This window comes from Mustela nigripes, chromosome 12, assembly GCF_022355385.1.
Source record: "Mustela nigripes isolate SB6536 chromosome 12, MUSNIG.SB6536, whole genome shotgun sequence".
In the NCBI taxonomy this organism is placed as follows: Eukaryota; Metazoa; Chordata; class Mammalia; order Carnivora; family Mustelidae; genus Mustela; species Mustela nigripes.
In genome coordinates this window covers 104,747,132-104,768,210 of record NC_081568.1, presented here as the reverse complement: position 1 = coordinate 104,768,210, position 21,079 = coordinate 104,747,132, and the positions used below count along the sequence as shown (strand labels likewise).

The 21,079-nt window shown below is 45.8% G+C and overlaps 1 protein-coding gene across 1 annotated transcript in view; it reads left to right on the top strand.

Moving 5' to 3' along the window:
* Nucleotides 1-2,004: 2,004 nt before the first annotated feature.
* SERINC5 (serine incorporator 5) overlaps nucleotides 2,005-21,079 on the top strand; it is a 103,036-nt gene continuing 83,961 nt past the window's right edge. The window contains exon 1 of the mRNA XM_059418143.1: nucleotides 2,005-2,186. Within this exon, the coding sequence (XP_059274126.1) occupies nucleotides 2,160-2,186 (27 nt within the window). The 5' untranslated portion in view covers nucleotides 2,005-2,159. The remainder of the gene's footprint in view (nucleotides 2,187-21,079) is intronic.

Below are 21,079 nucleotides of genomic sequence, written 5' to 3'. Positions count from 1 at the left end.
GAGGGAGAGAGAACACAAGCAGGCAGAGTGGCAGGCAGAAGGAGAGAGAGAAGCAGGCTCTCTGCAAAGCAAGGAGCCAGACGCAGGACTCAATCCCAGGACCCTGGGATCATGACCTGAGCCTAAGACAGCCACTTAACTGACTGAGCCACCTAGGCGCCCCAAATCCCTGGGTTATTATTAATTCTTGCGTTAACTCTCTGGGAGGCTGGTATTGATATAGTCACAGAACCCTCCCATGTTGGCATCGCTTTGGCAAAAAGAGCGCGGGATTCAGGGTCAGAAGGCCTGATCCTTCTACCAGTTCTGCCTCTATCACAGAGGTTGCTGGTGAGAATTCTCTGCCTTCTTGAGCCCCAGTTTCTCTAACTGGATAGGAGGCCTAGATCCCAGACTGCTCAAACACATATAAATGTCACACCTCCCCTTTCCCAGAAGCTGCCTGGCTCTTCCCACCTGGACAGAAACTCTAGGTGTCCAACCAGTCTCCCCAGGTGCAAAATGGGGCCAGAGTGGTCTTGGCTTTGGATGAGTCCGGGGCCATGAGGGAGCAGGGTGCTGGGCTGGTCTGCTGCTATTTTTGCTGTTTTAAAATTTTTTTCTATTTTGTTATTATTTCCGAATTTTAAAGCCAATTCTCATTACTTTCCGTGGCTCTGAGTAGGTCCTGCTCTACCTTTCTTCCTCTAAACTCTAGGGTTTGAGATTCAAGGAGACCCTGCACAGCTCATAAAACCTCAGGACCAGTTCCCATCTGACTTTCCTTCCACTCTGAGCGTATATACTTTTTTTTTTTTTAAGATTTTATTTGTTTATTTGACAGAGATGACAAGTAGGCAGAGAGGCAGGCCGAGAGAGAGGAGGAAGCAGGCTCCCAGCTGAGCAGAGAGCCGGATGCAGGGCTCCATCCCAGGACCCTGGGATCATGACCTGAGCTGAAGGCATAGGTTTTAACGCACTGAACCACCCAGGCGTGAGCCTCTATCCTGCCCAACAATACACTCCTTGGCCAAAGGCTCTGTCTTGGAAGCGAGTTCATTTAAGGGCAAGACTTGCATGGAGTGCAAGAGGATCAGGCAAGTGAACTCCGTCCGAATTTTGCTTCTTCAGCTTTGCTGTGAAGCTTTGGGCAAGTTGTTTAAGGTATCTGGGCTTCAGTGCCTCATTTCTAAATGGGTACTGACATGTTTTAAGTAAAAGGGCTTGACGCAAAGTTCGTACTAACTCCTCTTCTTCAAGTGGCTGTGAGGAGAGCAGATTTGGGTAGGGAGAACTAGGGGCGCTATTTTCTGTATGTAGCGAGCAATTGGGGACCCTTTTTCAAGTGAGGTCGGGGAGGAAGGCAGCAGGGATGCAAACGGAGTCCCTGGGCGGGCATGAAAGCTGGAATATAGATCAATGTCCAGGCAAGCGCGGAAAGGGCTCTCACTGAATCCCCCAAAGTGCCCTGGCAAAGACAGGGCCAAACAGCCAAGGGCGCATGGATTCAAGGAAACTGGAGAAGAGGGGACTTTCCCTAAAGTCGTTTAGTTTCCCTGGCAGAGGAGGGAGATAACGGGACTTCAGAAACGGATCCGGGCGAGATCTCAGTGGACGCGAGGCAGAGAGCCGACCAGCACTCGCTGGTCCCCACGGCGTCGGTTCTGTGCCCGTCACTCCGCAATCAGTTAAGGATCTAAGCTTCCCTGGAGTTGGCCACCAGCTCTCTCATCCGAGCGGCGGGTCATAGGGCCGCCGGACCTCCTCTGCGGGGGCCGAGCGCCGGCGAGGCACGGGGACGCCAGGCCCGCCCGACGGTGGGCGGACTGCGCAGCCCCGCGCCGCACCGGGAAGTGAGCGCAGCGGCCGGGCCGCCTGACGCCAGCGGAAGTGCGAGCCCAGGGCGAGCCTGCTCCGCCGCGGAGCGCCAGGGAAGGGGCGGGAGCGGGGCGGGGCTGAGGGCGGCCGCGGCTCGAGGGGGCGGGCGGGGCCTGGGCGGCGAGGCGGGGTTTGGCGGCGGTTGTTTTCACCCTGGCGGCAGTGCCGGGCTTTCGACTGGGGCTAGTCGGCGCGCTGGAGTGAGCTGCTCCAGAAAGGGGCGGTCGCGGCTGGAGGCAGCCAGGAGGGCCGGAGCCGAGCGGGCAGCGGGCTGAGTAAGCCTGTGGTCGTCGACCGCCGCGATGTCAGCGCAGTGCTGTGCGGGCCAGGTGAGCGGAGGGGAGCGCGGGAGCGGGGCGAAGGGTCGGGCTGCGGGACCGGGAGCCCAGGCACCGCCGACTTCCCTGCGTGCGCGCCGCAGATCCGCAGCTGGGAGTGAGCTGGGGCAGGTGGGTCGTACGGGGCTGACGCTGCGCAGTCCGGGTGAGTGCCTCGGGCCGGAGCGCGGCGCCCAGCCGTCGGGGAAACCCTGTGCCGTGGGCGGCCTGGAAGGGACACGGGGAAGCCCTGAGGTCTTCCCGTCAGGTCTTAAGGACTTAGGGCGGGGCAGGCAGGGCTCGGGCGAAGGAACCCGACTGTCCCCGGAGAGTTTCGCCTCCCCCTTTGCAGGGCATGAGTGTGTGGTGCTGAGCTCCGTAGCCCACCGGTTCTGCACTACCCGACGAGCCCAGAAAAAGACGTGCGTTTGGGCAACGTCTCCTTTCTCTTGCCGCGAGCAAAACTCGGGTCATATGGCCCAGGCAGCTTGCACTTGGCATCTTGCAAGCGTAGAGCATTGGCTCTGTGCCTTCGACAATGTCTCGAAACCTTGTTTCCAAACTATGGTACTCAGGGCGGGTCGCGGGGAAGACTCAGCCCTGCTTCCCGAGTTTGCCAACGCAATCCTGGCTGGAAGCAACCTGGCTGCCTGGGCAGAGCGCGAACCTTCCCGTCCCTCCTTTTAACTGAACTTGCCAGTTACACTCATATATACAGTATCTTAAAACATATATGTCTACTTGGGATTGGCGACTCCTACTGGTGAGTAGCGCATCTGGGCAGAATTACTAGGTTTTAACTCTTGAACACTAATTTCATGCCTTCCTGCAGAGTAAGAAACAACCAACTAGGTAAAGCCTTACAGATGTGGAGCTCCCTTCTCTCTGTGTTCTCTATTCTGTACACAATTTTAAATTTTTTTCCCCCAAATGAGTCTATCTCCGGGAGCATTCACGTGCTGGGATGTTGTTGCTTTCTAATATATTCAGCCTCAGGGCAATCAAGGGCAGCCCGTGTAAGTGATGCAGGGGTTAAACTGTGAGTTTCTGTAACTGGCCAGTTATACTGGCAGATAATCCATCACCCTTCTAGTGGCTATGTGAAGTTATCCTGGTTTTTGGGGGTCTAATACTGTACTTGGCATGCATTCACATTGGCCTTTTCAGACATGAGGAAATTGAGGTTTTTGTGGGATTTTTTTAGATTTGTATTTTTAAGTAGTCTCCCTACCCAACCTGGGGTTCATACTCACAACCCTGAGACCAAGAATCCTGTGGTCCACCCATTGAGCCAGCCAGGCTCCACTGACGATTGAGGTTTTTACCTTGAGCTGTAGTGATTTGCATTAAGTCAGGCAAGAAGAGAGAGATGGTGCTTACCACCTTGCCAGGGCTTTTGAGACCAAGGTGATTTTCTGAATGTTTCCAAGCTCAAGAAAGAGTTGCAAATCTTTCATTGTTGTTGTTTGAGATGCCTTCCAATTTGATGGCATTATTTAGTAATTGCAGACATTTAGGGGCATCTGTCTTTCTCTAGTCCCTTGAAAGCCCCTTGAGGCCTTCTGTGACTCCAAGCGGCTAATTTAGGGCTTTGAAAATGATTACTGGGACTCAAGTGGTCTTGTAAAAGAATTATTGGTATGGTTGATATTTTGGCAGGATTTAATGACTTGTTTCTAAAATCCCCCTCTCAGGACTTTGGAAAGAACCAAATCCTGGCCATTCATCACAGGAAAATTAACTTCTGCTTTCTCTGGGCTGCTGGAGGCAAAAATGTGGTGGGTCTCAAGGCAGTGAGGGGTTGATGACACTGTGATTTCATATGGATGGGGCTGTTAACAACTGTAGAAAACATCATAGCACAATCAGAAGCTAAGTCAATTTTTCTGTTCTGCCAATCTTTTGTTTTGTTTGAGCACCTATGAACTGTTTTTACTCACAGCATTTCTTTCTTTTTTTTTTTTTTTTTAATTTTATGTATTTATTTCTCAGAGAGAGAGGGAGAGAGAGAGCGAGAGCACACAAGCAGGAGGAGAGGCAGGCAGAGGGAGAAGCAGGCTCCCCGCTGAGCAAGGAATCCCATGTGAGACTCTGGGATTATGACCTGAGCTGAAGGCAGACGCTTAACTGACCAAGCCAACCACACCAACCAGTTTCCCAACTCCCCGCACACCAACTGGACTCACAACTATTCAACTCAATTATGAATCTACCTGGATTTAGTATCCCACAGGCTTAGTCAGATAAGACTGCCTCTCGTTCCACATTTCAGATACCAGTCACAAATCTCCTGAGCCTCCCACACCACAAAGGAAGACCAAATCTCTGTTTCTGGTTGTATCACAATGTCACAGCACCTACTATGTGCCAGGAGCTAGAGATAGGGCAGTGGGCCAGGTGGACATCATCTCTGCCCTCCGTGGCTGTCCCGTTGTGGGTGGGGACATCCCATAAGTATGTAAACTGTGAAACGGTCAGTAGTAGTACTATAACCAGACCTGGTGGCTGAGGGGCTTTGGGTAGCTTGCTGGGGAAGACTGAGAAAATGCTCCCGGATTTGAGACAGATCGGTAAGGAGAGACATCCATGTCAAGGTCTGGGTAAGGAGGCTTTCAGGATTTTCGAGTTACAGAAGGGAGTACAGTGTGGCTGGGGTGTCGTCAGTGAGGCAGATGGGGTAAAGAGGCGGGGGGGGGGCAGACGTGACCAGAGACTGTCAGCCACGGTTGGAGTTGGGGTTTTGTTCCTGTTCCAGTGAGAGCTGTGGTTCGATTTATGCTTCCATCACTCTGGGTGCTGTGAAGACTCAACCATATCAGGGACTAGAGTGTAGGCAGGGAAAGCAGTCAGAGCTGTTCATTCAGTGAACATGATTTAACTGCCTCCTCTGTGTGCAAGTAGGCTGTAGCACTGAGCAGAAATACCTCCTGCTGGAGCTTAAATCTTGATGATCAGCTGCTGCTGTTAGTCTGAGGACAGCGTGTTTTACCTTAACGTAGGCTGTAGTGTTTACAGTGTCCTGTTGTTGGCTTCTGGGCTAATTTTAGAGATAGAATTGGACTTCCGTCTGGATAAGAAGTGGGTGTGGGAATGAGAGTGGTTCTGGATTTGTCCCCAGCAAGTGGATTGATGACAATTTACTAGGTGAGATAGGCTTGAAGGGAGGAGACATTTGGGAAGGAAAGCCCAGTAATTTTCTTTTGGCTTTGTTACATTTGAGAAGCCTATTATAAATTAAATGGAAGTGGCAAGTTATCCGTTGGATGATTATTTTACTTATTTGTTTTAAGATTTTATTTATTTGATATAAAGAGTGAGCAAGAGAGAGAGAACATGAGCAGGGGCAGAGGGAGAGAGAGAAGCTGACTCCCCTTGCTGAACAGGGAGCCCGATGTGGGGCTTGATTCCAGAGCCGAAGGCCGACTCTCAGCTGACTGAGCCACCCAGGTGCCCCCAGTTAGATGTTTAAATTGGGAGAAGTTTGGGGGGCGCCTGGCAGGCTCAATGGGTAGAGCATGTGACTCATGACCTTGGGGTTGAGTTCCAACCCCACATTGGGTGTAGAGATTACTTAATAATAAAATCTTAAAAAACAAGTTAGGAGAAGCTTGAGGTTGGTGATAGAAATTTGGGGGACTTTAACTGAGGACCATTAGGAAAAATATGTAAGCCATAAGAGAGCTACGGACTCAGGTCTGGGTTTGAATTGGGAAATCTGGACAACCAGGGCTCTTGTGAATGAGTGCATTTTACCTTTGCTCTATTAACCTCAGTTTTCCTCAACTGTAGAATGGGTGGGATAGTACCTCTTGGGGTTATGTGAAGATAGTATGTGATCTAGACATATGGTCTCCGAAACATGGCTTGGCACAGAGTAAGGAACCCCAAAACTCTTAGTTTGTTATGGGCCGATATCCACCTGTGCCTAGGCGTTGTCCAGGTCGTCTTACATTTGTGCTGACTCTAAAATGCACTTAGATTTTGCTTATGCTGTTGCTAATGGATGCTAATGGAAGGAGAGATGACAGGATAGAGTGACCACTCAACACTTTGTGGGTACCCAGCACTGTGGCAGGTCCCTGAAGACTGGATGATGAAGAAAGCTTCTCGCTCTCCTGGAACTTAAGGGCTAGTCGGGGGTGGAAATGCGGGGAAAGCTAGCTACAGAAAATGACAGTACGCACTCTGTCAGAGGTGAAATGAGGTGTTGAAAAATCCAGACAGTGCTCTTAGGGCACTTTGAGAATAAAGCTCGACAGGGTTTTCTCCAGGCAAGTGTAAGCATGAATGATAGCAGTAACAATAGCTGAAGTTTGTTTCATGCCCACAGCGTGCTCTCTGTTTCCACCTCTGTTACAGCATTCGTTTTTCACAACAGCCTTAAGGGGCGATTAACTGGCCTCCTTTTGCAGGGGAGGCAACAGTAGAACAGAGAAATAAATGAACTTGACTGATATTTCATGGTGGTGGAGCCAGGCCTTGAACACTGGCCCACTTAAGTTGGGGCTTTTAACTACAAGATTGCCATTCTCTAATATTCTGATAATGAATAAATAATTGGTAACAGTTGCTCCTTATCTTACCTGGGGGTATCATGGGCCTCAGGTGGTTTTGAATACCCAGCTACTGGACTGTTTTGATAGATATTGGTAGTTGCTAGTGGCTGTGGGTGAGTGAGGTTTAGTTTCTTCCAGACAAAATTCTTCCGCTCATCCGGACATGTATTGGCAGGCAGGTACAGAATGATCACGCAGCCTGATCTGATCCCAGCTCTTGGCCCTTCTTGGGGGGGGCATTGACATGGAACTTGCATGTTCCCTGCATCACCAGGCACAGCTGTAGTCTAGTGCGCAGGGCCCTAGGCTGCCAAGCCAGCATGACTGCATGGATGGATCCTGGCCATGGTGCCATTCCTGGGGTGCAGATTCACTCTCCAGTGGTGGTCGAGCCAGTTCGTGTAAAGGCGGGAATGCCCTGGCCAAGGTATTTCCAGCCAGATTGTATTAATCATTGAGATTCTCAATGAAAATAAAAGCCCATTTCTTTTTCTTTCTTTCTTTCTTTCTTTTTTTTTTTTTTAAGATTTTATTTATTTATTTGACAGAGATAACAAGTAGGCAGAGATGCAGGCAGAGAGAGAGAAGGAAGCAGGCTCCCCGCTGAGCAGAGAGCCCAGGACCCTGGGATCATGACCTGAGCCGAAGGCAGAGGCTTTAACCCACTGAGCCATGCAGGCGCCCCTGAAAGCCCATTTGGTTACATTGGTTAATGAAATCACGAATGCCACCAGGAACCATCCATGGTCAAAGACACATAAAGCTAAATGTTAAAGCAGTGGAAACCTTTTATTCCATAGCCACTGACAGCAGGGAAAATAGCTGAGCTCTTTTGCCATTTGTCCAGAGTTTTCAAGGGGGAATGAGGGAGTAGGGAGGAGTGAGTGGGGCCCAGCAGAGTTAAGGAAGTGAAACGTTAGAGGAGTTGGTGAGTGTATTTGCGACTAGGCCAGTTGTGTCTGCTGGTTGGCAAGTTAAGATTGTCCTTCCACTGAGACTGGGGAGACACGTCCTGTCCTTCCTGATGATTATATTTCCAAGCGATGGCATGTGGGTCCTTGAGAAAATTTTGTAAATTTTGAGAAAGACACTGCAGAGTCATAGGAAATACATATACATCTCAAAGGGACAAGGACTCAGAGTTGTAAGCCCTCTTTGGTCAGTGCTCTAAGAAAGGGAGGCCAGGGCCTATCTTAGGTGTTGGCTAGGACAATTCATTTCTTTTGAGAGCCCTGAGCTTCTCCTGACTCAAAACGGAAAGGACAAAGGCAGTTGGGTCATCCCAGGGATGCAGCCTCAGACTGCTGGAAGCCCTCTTACAGTTCGGTCATTGTTGTGCAGGGGTTTGTGCAGAGTTGCTTTGTGTTGAGATTTCGAGGGAGTTTTCACCATTTCTCACCATGACTATGCTGGTTAACAAAACCTGGGTTCATTGGAGGTACAGGTCATCAAAGCCCATGCAGGAGACTGAAGAGTGTGGCCTCTGAGGAAGTTTTAGCTGGCATGGGTGTTCCTCATCAGGGCATCTTGTCACCCCCATATTAGAGCTTAAAACACACACACAGAGTTTATGAAAACTTGTACAAAAAGTAAATAAGCTCAAGAAGCATTTCCTTAGTAATGATCTTCCCCTTGCTTTGAGAGTTCTCTCTGAACATGCCCACACCACCCACTACATGGTCATCTGATGGACAGGAATTCTTTCCTGGTTACTGCATGTATGGGCTTCCTCTCTCTCCCTAGACAAAGCTTATACTATGACCTCACTGAACCCCCTGTTGAATGCGTTTGGTTACAAAACCTTTTCTCCCTATAGCTCTTTGTTTATAGTGATTGGAAATTTAGGTCCTCATTATAGCATGTGATGCTTCGACCCTTGGAAGGGATCCAGGCATGAAAGTTCATTTCTATCCATGACTGGTGTGTTTTTGAATTTTGCAGGGGGTATTTGTGAAACACGGGAAAAAACATCACACACTTATCACCCAGAGAACCACATTTTGGTATTTTAAAGTCCAGCCACCCATATTTAGTATATATGATTTTACTTTGCAAAATTAGGATTATGCTGTAGCTGCAGTATTTGTCCTGTTCTTTTTGTGGAATTTTTGTTTTTGTTTGTTTGTTTATTTAACTAATCTCTACTCCCAGCATGGGGCTCAAACTCATAACCCCAACATCAAGAATTGCAGGTTCTACTGACTGAGTCATCCAGGTGCCCCTTGGTCAGGGAAGTTTCTAACAGACAGAAGCCACTCCTTTGTAGCCATTAATACTTTCTGGGCTGACATTCAGGTGTAGTTATTCTTGTGCCTTCAAACATGATAAATTCTCCAGAGGTGTTAAATAAAGGTGAATAAGTGAAAGTTAGTTAATAAGCATAGGTATTAATAGGTTTGGGTGTTTTTCTTTTTCTAAAAGAACAAAAATAGTGAAGAAAATCTGAATTACACCCCCTTTCGATGCCATCATCGACAATATATTTCAGTCATTTCTAACATTTTCTTTAACTTTAATAATTTCCCTTACCTTTATTTATATAGATACTACCTATCTAGATGGTGTCTGAGTCATTATTTTCCTGTTGTATGAAGCTGCTCATCACTGTTTCAGTTACATGAACTTTGAGTCCTGTCTTCTAATCACTAGTATCAGCACTTTTATTTTTCTGTTCATTTTTGTAAAATGCAGGCAGAGTGCACTCAGGTGCCCACATAGTCACTCTCCCACACTAACAAAGGGTGGTGATTGGCTGATGTTGACCTGTAGGCATATATACCTCACTGGTGAGCTAATACAGAAAGAGTGTTTGGAGATGTTGTGTAGTTATGCAGGTTTAGGTTGTTGGGGAGATAAGTCTGTCACATATCTTATGCAGTAAATAGAGTGAAAGTAGCCATGTTGGTTGGAGAGTTAGTGTGAGGGTTAGCTCAGATTTGTTTTCTTGGGCTGCTTTATAGCTGACCTGGGCGAGCTGACAAATAGCTTTGGGCTGCGTGGGATGCCTTGGCTGGGAGGGCTGAAGAGGACCGGCCTGTGGGAAGTGGGAGGCAGCCTCAGACTGTGTCTGCTAATGAGATCATCTCTTCCCCATTGCTTGATTCTGCCTGGTTTTCCATGTAAATATCACCTATAGGCTTCCCACAGCTATTCAAGATCTGGAAGTGAGTCAAGTATGAGACTCGGAAGCTTACCTTTCAGTGTCCCCGGTGTTTCAGTGTGAACTGCAAGGGTAGAACAGTGAGGACAGCGTTGTCTACCTATATTTCAGTTCATCTATGATAATCTGACCTCAAAAAGGAAGTCTTCAGTGTGGCGTGGGGGTGGGCTCTGTCGGTTAAGCGTCTAACTCTTGATCTGAGCTCATCCGCATTGTGTGTGGAGCCTACCCAAAAAATAAAATAAAATAAAATAAAATAAAATAAAATAAAATAGTAAAGTAAAGTAAAATAAAATAAAATAAATAAAGTAGTAAAGTAAAATGAAATTAAAATAAAATAATAAAAAGAAGTCCTCATGTAAGATGGTATGCAGAACTAGCCACTGACACAGTTCCATTTTATCTCTTGAATTGTTTTCAGTACCTGTAATTTTCACTATAACATAACTATGGTTCAAGAAAAAAATTCAACTGAGTAAATTCTAAAGATCTAATTGATTTTATTAAATGATTCATGAATCCAGCAGCATCCCACTAGCAAGCAGAATGGTTTTTAAAGGTGGAGAGGGAGGGGCGTCTGGGTGCCTCAATTAGGTAAGCATCTGCCTTGGGCTCAGGTCATGATTCCAGCTGGGATGAGTCCTGGGTCAGCCCCCTGCTCCTCCAGAAGCCTGCCTCTCCCTCTGCCTGCCTGCCTTCCCACCCCCGCCCCTGCTTGTGTGCATGCTCTCTCTCTGTTAAATAAATAGATAAAATCTTTTAAAAAATGTAAAAAATGAAAAATAAAGATAGAGGGTGGAAAAAGAATAGTTTTTAAAGGGTGAAGGGTAGAAAAAAGGAAATTATTAGCAAAGAGTTCATTGTCACCGTTTTAAGGCAGGGGGGGGGGTGGATATATACATAAATTTCCCAGTGCTCACCAGGATATTCCCATGTCAGCTGGTTAAAGGTTACATCTTTGGAGGTTGGAAACTGCAGTTTGGTTGGGTATTAGGTCTTCATTTACTGATTTGGGGTCTTAACCTAAGTAACACTATTTTGGGTGTGTTTTCTTTTTAACACTGTAGAGATCCTGTGTTCTGGGCATCACGTCAAGCAGCACTGTTGGTACAGTGTCATTACATTTTGTCATTGTCAGTTGAATTTAGGGTTGAGACAGGATCCTGAGAGCAATATTGATCAAGTCACTGAGCTGTGATTATATTTAATGATCAGGTTTTCCAAGTAGTCTAAAGTGATACTTTGCAAAATTTTTGAACACAGTGTGAGAGTCAGTGTAGCGTATGTGTAAGGAAATTCAAATAGTGGATTGATTTGATTACATAAAACATCTGAATTTTAAAGGAAACGGGATTTTACTTTGGCTTTTCTTCTGTAGTTTGCCGTCTGAGATTAAAGCTGAGCTGATGTTTAAGGAAAGCAGCTGTTACGGAAAAATTGTAGTGAATTTTTTAGCACAGATTAAATTTTGAAACAACTTGCAGGTTAGAAGTAAAGTTGCAGCATACAGTGATTAAACAGCATTTTCCCCCCTCATGAAAACCGTCTAGTCAAAACAAAAATAGGAAAAACACATGGACACTCAACCCCTTAAATCTTATTTATGCAGAGATAAGTAGGAGAGCTGGAAAATCAAATTTCTGTTTAAGTATTGTCTTTATAAACGGGCCAACCATACTTTGAAACAAAGCCCATGAGGTCTTCATAGGATTTATTTTCTAGTTTTTTGTTCTTGCATTATATCTCAGTAATTTCACAGAGGGCTCAGTCTCCTAATGCTCTGATCCTTAGTGTGTGTGTGTGTGGTTCACCAAAACAAGGAAGAATTGAGTCTTTTGTTGTTGACTCCATGCTCATTGAACTCCTCCAGTGGTATTCTCAGAAACAATGGCCGTATTTTGTAACCATAGTAATGAAAATGTCTCTGTAATAGGATTCTTTATCAGTATGAATTCCCCCCCCCCCTTTGGTAGCATTATTCCTGTTAAATAACAAAAGATTCAAACAAGTAAATTTTAAAGACCTAATTGGCTTTACTAATCAATTTATGAATTGGGCAGCATTCCAACTAGAAAGTAGAAGGGAACTTCAAAAGTCTACAGAAAAGGAAGGGTTTTCTTTCCTTTTTTTTTTTTTTTTTAAAGATTTATTCATTTATTTTAGAGGGAGAGAGAGAGTGTGTGAGAGAGAGCAAGAGCTTAAGGGGGAGGGGCAGAGGGAGAGAGAGTCTCAAGCAGTCTCCACGCTCAGCTCTGAGCCCACTTGGGACTCCATCCCACGTCCTTGAGACTAGGATCTGCGCAGAAACCAGAGTCAGATATCCAACCGACTACACTTCCCAGGTTCCCCAACAGGGAAGGGTTTTCAAAAGTAGGAGGAAGAGGGAAAAATGAAATCATCAGTACAGAATCCATTGTTTTAGGCAAGTTTGCCTTCCTAAGGGGAGCAGAAGGGGAAGGAGCCATCAGTAAACTTCATAGTGCTGACCAGGAAATTCCACGTTGACTGGTTAAAAGTTACATTTTCAGGGGGTGAAACTGCAGTTCACTTCACCTAAGTGACACCATTTTGGACCTGTGGTTTTCTTTTTAACATTCCTAAGGATACTGATGTCTTCTCTGCTGTTTGGGAAAAAAAGGAAAAAGAAAAAGAAAAAGCTTACTACAACTAAAGCAATATGTCAATCAGTAAATAATCACTGGGTACCTGGAAAAATAGAGCTCAAGGCGTTAACTAGTCCTACTTTTTTTTTTTTTTTTTTTTAAAGATTTTTTTATTAATTTATTTGACAGAGAGAAAGATCACAAGTAGGCGGAGAGTCAGGCAGAGAGAGAGGAGGAAGCAGGCTCCCGCTGAGCAAAGAGCCCGATGCGGGGCTCGATCCCAGGACACTGAGATCATGACCTGAGCCGAAGGCAGCGGCTTAATCCACTGAGCCACCCAGGCGCCCCACTAGTCCTACTTTTATGCTTGGGAGCAACTAGTGAATTGATGCTGAATTTTCTTTTTCTTTTCTTTTCTTTCATTCTTCTTCTTCTTCTTCTTCTTCTTCTTTTTTTTTTTTAAGATTATTCCTTTATTTATTTGACAGAGAGAGAGAGAGAGAGAGAGATCACAAGTAGGCAGAGAGGCAGGGGGAAGCAGGCAAGCAGGCTCTCTGCCGAGCAGAGAGGCCAATGCGGGGCTCAATCCCAGGACCCTGAGATCATGACCCAAGCTGAAGGCAGAGGCTTAACCCACTGAGCCACCCAGGTGCCCCTGATGCTGGATTTTCTGCATATAAGATCTCTCCTGGGCAGAACTCCTTCAGAGACCTGAATGGAGGCTGGCGTATTTCAGCTTCCAAGTTATGCCTGTGAAAGGGGAGGAAGCAGTGGGTTCACTGGGGGAGACAATTCCTTAGGAGTAAATGAACTAGCCCCAGGGGAGCAGGTGGGAAGTTGTGCAGGTGGTTTCTGTGCAGCCTTGTGGTTATACAGTGTTTCATGTGGGAGGGTTCTTACCATTTTAGCTTCTCAAAAGAATCTTATGACCTCAAAAGACCTAATGTAGATTGATAAAAGGAAGACCCAACAGTGGAGACATCTCCATTTAAAAGGCAGGCTTTCGGGGTGCCTGGTTGTGTCAGTCAGTGGAACCAGTGACACTTGATCTTCAGATTGTAAATTCTATCCCCACTCTGGGTGTAGAGATTACATAAAAATAAAATCTGAAGACAAAACAAAATAAAAAAACCAAACCCAAAACTTTAAAAGGAAGACATTCCTGTAACAAATATAGAAAGAGAATAAAGTGATGGAGGGTACAGCCTGCCTGGAGAGGAAAGGGCCTGGGGGTTTGGGGTAGGAGATGTTTTGGCTTTGTCAGATGGCACCCTACATCCTAGAAGTTTGTAAGGGAGAGTCCTAGATGCTGGGGGATTTGGGGAACCCTGGTTTCCAAGGAGGAGCAGCGATGGCACTGTGGGTTAGAGATACTGGGGAGCTAAGGAACTGAAGCCGGGGAGGGGAGGTAATGCATTTTTAGGACCTGTGGCAGTAGAGGGGAGGTTAGTAGCTAGATGTGGGAGATATCTTTTTTTTTTTTTTTTTTAAAGATTTTATTTATTTATCAGAGAGCAGGGGGGAGAGCGAGCACAGGCAGACAGAATGGCAGGCAGAGGCAGAGGGAGAAGCAGGCTCCCCGCTGAGCAAGAAGCCCGATGTGGGACTCGATCCCAGGATGCTGGGATCACGACCTGAGCCCAAGGCAGCTGCTCAACCAACTGAGCCACCCAGGCATCCCGAGATACCGGGTTTTAGTGGAATGTTTTGGGGTATTAAAAAACAAAATTCAGGGACACCTGGGTGGCTCAGTTGGTTAAGCAGCTGCCTTCGGCTCGGGTCATGATCCCGGCGTCCTGGGATCGAGTCCCACATCGGGCTCCTTGCTCCGCAGGGAGCCTGCTTCTCCCTCTGACTCTGCCTGCCACTCTGCCTGTGCTTGCTCTTGCTCTCTCTCTCTCTCTCTCTCTGACAAATAAATAAAAATCTTAAAAAAAAAAAAAAAAAACACAAAATTCAGCTGAGTAAAATTGAAGATCTTATTGGCCTTATTAAACAGTTCATGAATTGGGGAGCGCCTGTGGGGTCAGTCAGTGGAACATACGACACTTGATCTCTCAGGGTTGTGGGTTCAGACCCCACACTGGGTGTAGAGATTACTTAAAAATAATAAAAAATAAAAAATTGGGGCGGGGGGGGGGTAAAAAACCGATTCATGAATTGGGCAGCATCCCGTCTAGCAGAGGGGAGCTTCAAGAAGTTTTAGGAAATGGGAGGTTTTCATAGGAAGGAGAGCGGGGCAAGGACGTTATTAGCCAACAACAACAACAACAGGATTGTTTTAAGCAAGGTCGCTTTCCCTTAGTGGGAAGGGTGTGTGTGTGTGTGTGTGTGTGTGTGTGTGTGTGTGTGTGTGTGTGTGTGTTTTAAATTTTATTTATTTATTTGTCAGAGCACAAGCAGGGGGAGCAGCAGGCAGAGGGTGAATCAGGTTCCCCACCAAGCAGGGAGCCCGATGCAGGACACGATCCCAGGATCCTGGGATCATGACCTGAGCCAAAGGCAGACGCTTAACTGACTGAGCCACGGAGGTATCCCAAGAAAGGGGTCTTAACAGGCAGATTTCCTCATATTCCTTTGAGGGGGTGGAGAAGGGCCCGTGTGACAGATGATCTCATTGGTGCTTACTGCAAAATTCTTGACTGACTTGTTAAGACTATATTTCTCAGAAGGAGGTGGAGGGCGGGGAGGACTTCACTTAAGTTAGGGATCAAGCCCTAGTTTGGTTTCTTGGCCTGGCATCCCTGACTCCTTTGTGGGCCTGTGGTTGATTTTAGAGGGAGATCTGAACAGATTGCTCTCGTGAAGGAGGAACGGGTTACAACATGAACAGATCTGGGGCTGGCCCTTGGTATGCGTAGTGAAGAAACTTGGACAGTTCCTTCCCCAGACTGCAGGATGCTGAAGTTCATTTACTCTAAGTTCTGGAAGCTGCCAACATTTAGTCTGAAGGTAGCCTCCATCCCCTTGGTTTTTCTCTTCTTCTTCCGTTACCCCCTTTCGCCTTTGTTTTTCTTGTTTAAATTTGTTTGATCCATTGAGATTTTATTCTTTGGAAAATCCTCAAGTCTAGTTCTGGAAAGATCAGGTTTTGTGGTTGGGGTGATTTTTGAGGCAGATCATGGAATCAGAGAAACTTCTGGAAGAGACTTTAAAAGGCACCCCTTTTTAAATTCCCCATCTGAAGCTTAGATGTCTTTTTTTTTTTTCCCCCTCTAAGATTTTATTTATTTGTCAGAGAGAGAGTATAAGCAGAGGGGGAGCAGCAGGCAGAGGGAGAAGCAGGCTCCCCACTGAACAGGAAGCCCATGCGGGGACTCGATCCCAGGACCCCTGGGATCATGATCATGACCCGAGCTGAATAAAGGCAGGTGCTTAACTGACAGAGCCACGCAGGCATCTCAAAAACTTAGATGTCTTTTTTTAAATGTCCCTTCTAAGTGAACCTTAGAAACCTCCCTGGTGTTGGGGGCTCAGTCCTGTTACCAGTTCTTAAGCTTTCTGAGCCTTGGTTTCTTTGTTCATCAAATGGAGGAGATTTGTGTCTTGCTTCCCTTATATAATTGCTGAAAAGGATCCTAACTAGATATCTTTGACTCTTTGTTCTCTGTGAAGTGGTGATGCAAGGGTGTCATTTACAATGCAAGAAACTAAGCTGTTTAAAAAATAAAAGAAGTAGAGGAGCAAGAATCAGGGACCAGCCTTTAAGCTGCTGGATTTGAGAACATACTATGATAGCTGTGTTCCAGAAGTCTGGAAGCTGAAGCTGCTTCCAGTCACGGTGGTGACGATTTCTTGAAACCCACAAAGCTGGTGGCTCAACAGAGGACCTCCGAGTCTAGCTGAGGCAACTGCCTCTCCTGTCCGGGGACCTTGCTTGACCACAGATACCACAGCAGGAGAGAGGCGCCCATTTGGTTTTTCTTCCAGTTGTGAGTGTTACCAACTGTCAGGCCCCGAACAGCAAGGGAGTCTGAGAAATGTGGTTTTACTTTCCGGATTCTGCAGTACTGGAAGGACCCGTGAGAGAAGGTAGGAATGAATGGAGGCTGAGCAAGGCAGTCCATGTGGAGTGCATGGTGTGAGGAACTAGGGTGATCAGCTCGACCCCAGTGAGCACTGTGCTTCCCACTCATCGTGGCTGGATCGGAGAACAGACGACACCCTCTGAAGTGAGACCGGAGTGTGTGTGTGGGGGGGGTGTTGGCTTAGAGGCAGGAAGGTGGAAATGTGTGTTGGATAAACAGGTTTTCCTCCCTCTAGTCCCTTCTTGCATTGCATGGTCATCTCTTTCACACCACCAGCAGCTTGATCCTTCTACTAAAGTATGGTTATAATCTTGTCATCCCTTGCTTGATTTTTCCAATCTTGTTTGGGGTTAATGCAGTGGATTTTCTAAAGGTGAGTCCTTTGTAGAAATCCGTTACTTAGAATATATTAATCTTTTTTTTTTTTTTTAAAGATTTTATTTATTTATTTGACAGAGAGAAATCACAAGTAGATGGATAGGCAGGCAGAGAGAGAGAGAGAGAGGGAAGCAGGCTCCTTGCCGAGCAGAGAGCCCGATGTGGGACTCCATCCCAGGACCCTGAGATCATGACCTGAGCCGAAGGCAGCGGCTTAACCCACTGAGCCACTCAGGCGCCCTAGAATATATTAATCTTGATAGGACTAGGAATATTGTGGATATGAGCAATTTGTTTTTAATTTTTTTCTAATCTTTTTTAAAGGTTTATTTATTTGAGAGAGTGAGGCTGAGAGAGGTCACAGAGGGAGAGGAAAAGTGGAAGCTGACTCGCTGCTGAGCAGGGATCCTGATGCAGGGCTCGATCCCAGGACCCTGAGATCATTACTGGAGCCAAAGGCAGGCACTTAACTGACTGAGCCATCCAGGGACCCTCTTTATTCTTTTTTTTGATGACTCCACCTAGGAGTTTATCAATTTTATTATTAAACTTAGGAAAGATGCTTGCCTGGTTGGCTCAGTTGGTTAAGCGTCTGATTCTTGATTTTGGCTTAGGTCGTGATCTCAGGGTGGTGAGATCGAGCCTCATGTCAGTCTCTGTGCTGGATGTGGAACCTGACTTGAGATTCTCTTTCTGTTTCTCTCCCTCTAAAAAAACCCAAAACAACCCAACCCAAAACAAAACAGAAAAACATGTTGTGAAAGAAATAATTTTTTTCATTGTCATTTGTTTTCTATTTTATTGATTTCTGCTCTTTATTTCTATCTTAATCATTACCTTAAGTTTAATCTGCCCTTTGATTTTTTTTTTTAAGGCAGAAGCTTAGACCATTATTTTAAAACTCTTGTTTTTCTTGTAAATAAGTATTATAAGTCATAATTTATATCCCACATATTTTGATGTTGTGTTTTTATTATTCTGTTTATTTTCTAATTTCTCTTACGATTTATTCTTTGACCTACAGGTTATTTAGAGATTTTCCAATATTTGAGGATATTTCAGGAGTATTTTTGCTATTGATTTCAAATTTATTTTTGTGGGGATCAAAGGACATATTCTGTATATATTAAGTCCTTTTTTTTTTGGTGCCTACTTTTTTTTTTAATTTTTAATTTTTTATAAACATATAATATGTTTTTATCTCCAGGGGTACAGATCTGTGAATCGTCAGGTTTACACACTTCATAGCACTCACCATAGCACACACCCTCCCCAATGTCCATAACCCCACTCCCCTTCTCCCAACCCCCCTCCCCCCAGCAACCATCAGTTTGTTTTGTGAGATTAAGAGTCACTTATGGTTTGTCTCCCTCCCAATCCCAACTTGTTTCATTTATTCTTCTCTTACCCACTTAACCCCCCATGTTGCATCTCCTTTTAAAGCTGTTTTCTGGCCCAGAAATGATACATCTTGGTGACTACCCCATGTACTCTTGAAAAGAGCAGATTCTACCATTATTACCTATAGTGTTCAATTGATTGCTTGTGTCACTCAGATCTCCTGTACTGATTTTTTTAGTGTCGGTGGTGGTGGGGATGGAGATAATCTAATTCCATGAACTACTAGGAGAAGGGTATTTTCTAAAATGATTGTGTTTTTTATCTCTCCCATTAGTTCTATCATTTTTTGTTTACTATATTTTGAAGCTGGATTAGGTGTACACACATTTAAGATTGTTATGTTTCTGTAAGGAATTGATCTTTTTTTTTTTTTTAAGATTTACATAATTATTTTAGAGAGAGGGCGTGTGTGCATGGGCGGGCTCATGCACTCAAGTTGGGGAGGGGCAGAGAAGAGTGAGAATCTCAAACAGATACCCTGCTGGGCGAGGAATTGGATTTGGGTGTGGGGCTCCCTCCAAGGACCCTGAGAACATGAGCTGACCCCAAATCAAGAATCGATGCTAACTGACTGAGACACTCAGGGGCCCTGAGTGGATCCTTTAATAAAATGGTCTCTTTTATCTCTGGAAATGCTCTTTATCTTTAAGTCTTTGTCTGATCTCTAAAAGACCATATACTCCTTTTAACTTTCAACTCATTTGTGTCTTTTGTCTTTTTTTTTTTTTTTTTTTAAGTAAGCTCTTTGCTGTATGTGGGGCTTGAATTCACAACCCAAAGATCGAGAGTCACATGCTCTACTAACTGAGCTACCCAGGCACCCAAAGTTTTATAGTAATCTGTATACCCAACAGGGGGCTTAATATTACAACCTTGAGATCATGAGTCTCAGGTTCCACCACTGAGCAGCCAGGTGCCCCAGTGCATTTCTTTCAAAAAAATTCCCCCAACTCTTATAAATAAGTCTTCTATAATTTTTCTCTATACCTGTGCCTCTTTAGGTTAGAACACTGGAAATAGTCCTACTGTAACACATTGTGAATATACATTCCTAAAAATCACCCAATGCAGAATTGTACAGTAAAAACCACAGGCGCAGGGTACCTGGATGGCTCAGTTGTTTAAGTGTCTGCCTTCTGCTTAGGTCATAATCTCAGGATCCTGGGATTGAGACCTCCATAGAGCTCTCTGCTCAGCAAGGAGTCTGTTTCTCCCTCTCCCTCTCCCTCTGCCTCCTCCCTGTGCATGGTCCGTCTGTCTCTCTTGCAAGGATATAAATAAAATCTTAACAAAACAAAACAATACCCAAAACAACCACAGGCCAAGGGAATAATGAGGTTGGGACATAGCATTCTTAACTTTGTCAGTGATACATTAAAAAAAAGGAAACTAGTTAAGCTTCTGTTCTTTCATAGGAATGCTTTCCTCCCGGGATAGGGAGGGCACCTTCCTTGTGGGAGTTTATCTCCTTTATTCAGGAAGCAAAAGGAAGGCCAGAGTCTTTCTTGCACCTGCTGTTTCTCAGGTGTCTTTACTCGATACGCCAAAGTGTCATATTTTAAGGTGACATGCTCTGAACTCTTATTATCAGCCCTGTTGGGGGACACCTGGGTGGCTCTGTCTGTTGAGCGTCTGACTCTTGGTTTCAGCTCAGGTCACGATTTCACGGTTGTGGGAACAAGTCCCACATCAGGCTCTGCACTCAGTGTGGAATGTACTTGAGATTTTTTTCCTCCCTCTCCCTCTGCTCCTACCTGTTCGCTCAAGTGCTCTTTCTCTCTTTCTCTCTCAAGTTAATAAAATCTTTAAAAAATGTATAAATTCTGTTGGAGCAAATTTGTGTTTTTTTTTTTTTAAGATTTTATTTATTCATTTGACAGAAATCACAAGTAGGTGGAGAGGCAGGCAGAGAGAGAGAGAGGAGGAAGAAGGCTCCCCGCTGAGCAGAGAGCCCCAATGCGGGGCTTGATCCGAGGACCCTGGGGCCATGACCTGAGCTGAAGGCAGAGGCCTCAACCCACTGAGCTACCCAGGCGCCCCCAAATTTGTGTTTTTAAAGCAAGTATAGCAGGACCGACATAGGATGAGTAGCTCCGAAACCCTGGATGTTGGAGACCTTCTTCACTAAACTGACCAGTTTATGCTCCTGTTAGCTGTGTGAGGGGGGAGCTGGCCCCCCTGCCTCCCTTTGGACCAACTCCCAGAAACTTGGTGCTGGAAGTGGCTGGAAGGATCTTCTGTCTTCTGCTCCTCCTTGTACCCAGTTATGCTCAGATTTCTTTTTTTTTTTTTTTTTTTTTTTAAGTTTTTTTTTTTTTTCAGAGAGAGAGCGAGCGAGAGCGAGCACAGGCAGACACAGTGGAAGGCAGAGTCAGAGGGAGAAGCAGGCTCCCTGTGGAGCAAGGAGCCCGATGCGGGACTCGATCCCAGGACGCTGGGATCATGACCCGAGCCGAAGGCAGCTGCCCAACCAACTGAGCCACCCAGGCATCCCTATGCTCAGATTTCTTGTACCATAATAAGCAAATAGCTCCAGAGACAGAAACGTCCTAGCTTTGGAAGCTGTTCTCCTCCACTTTTGGGAGCTCTGTTTTAATTCTTCCTGTGGACCTCCCGAGTCCAAAATGACCCGTCAGCTAGGATCTTGGAGAGGAAGAAGATAGTTTTGTGTAATAGTCAGAAGAGGCAGGCGAAGTTGGAAGGTGGGTGCGCGCGGTGGCTCCTGGGCCATAAGAGGACCACAGCTGGGTTGATCCTGCTGGTTATGGGAATCCCCAGC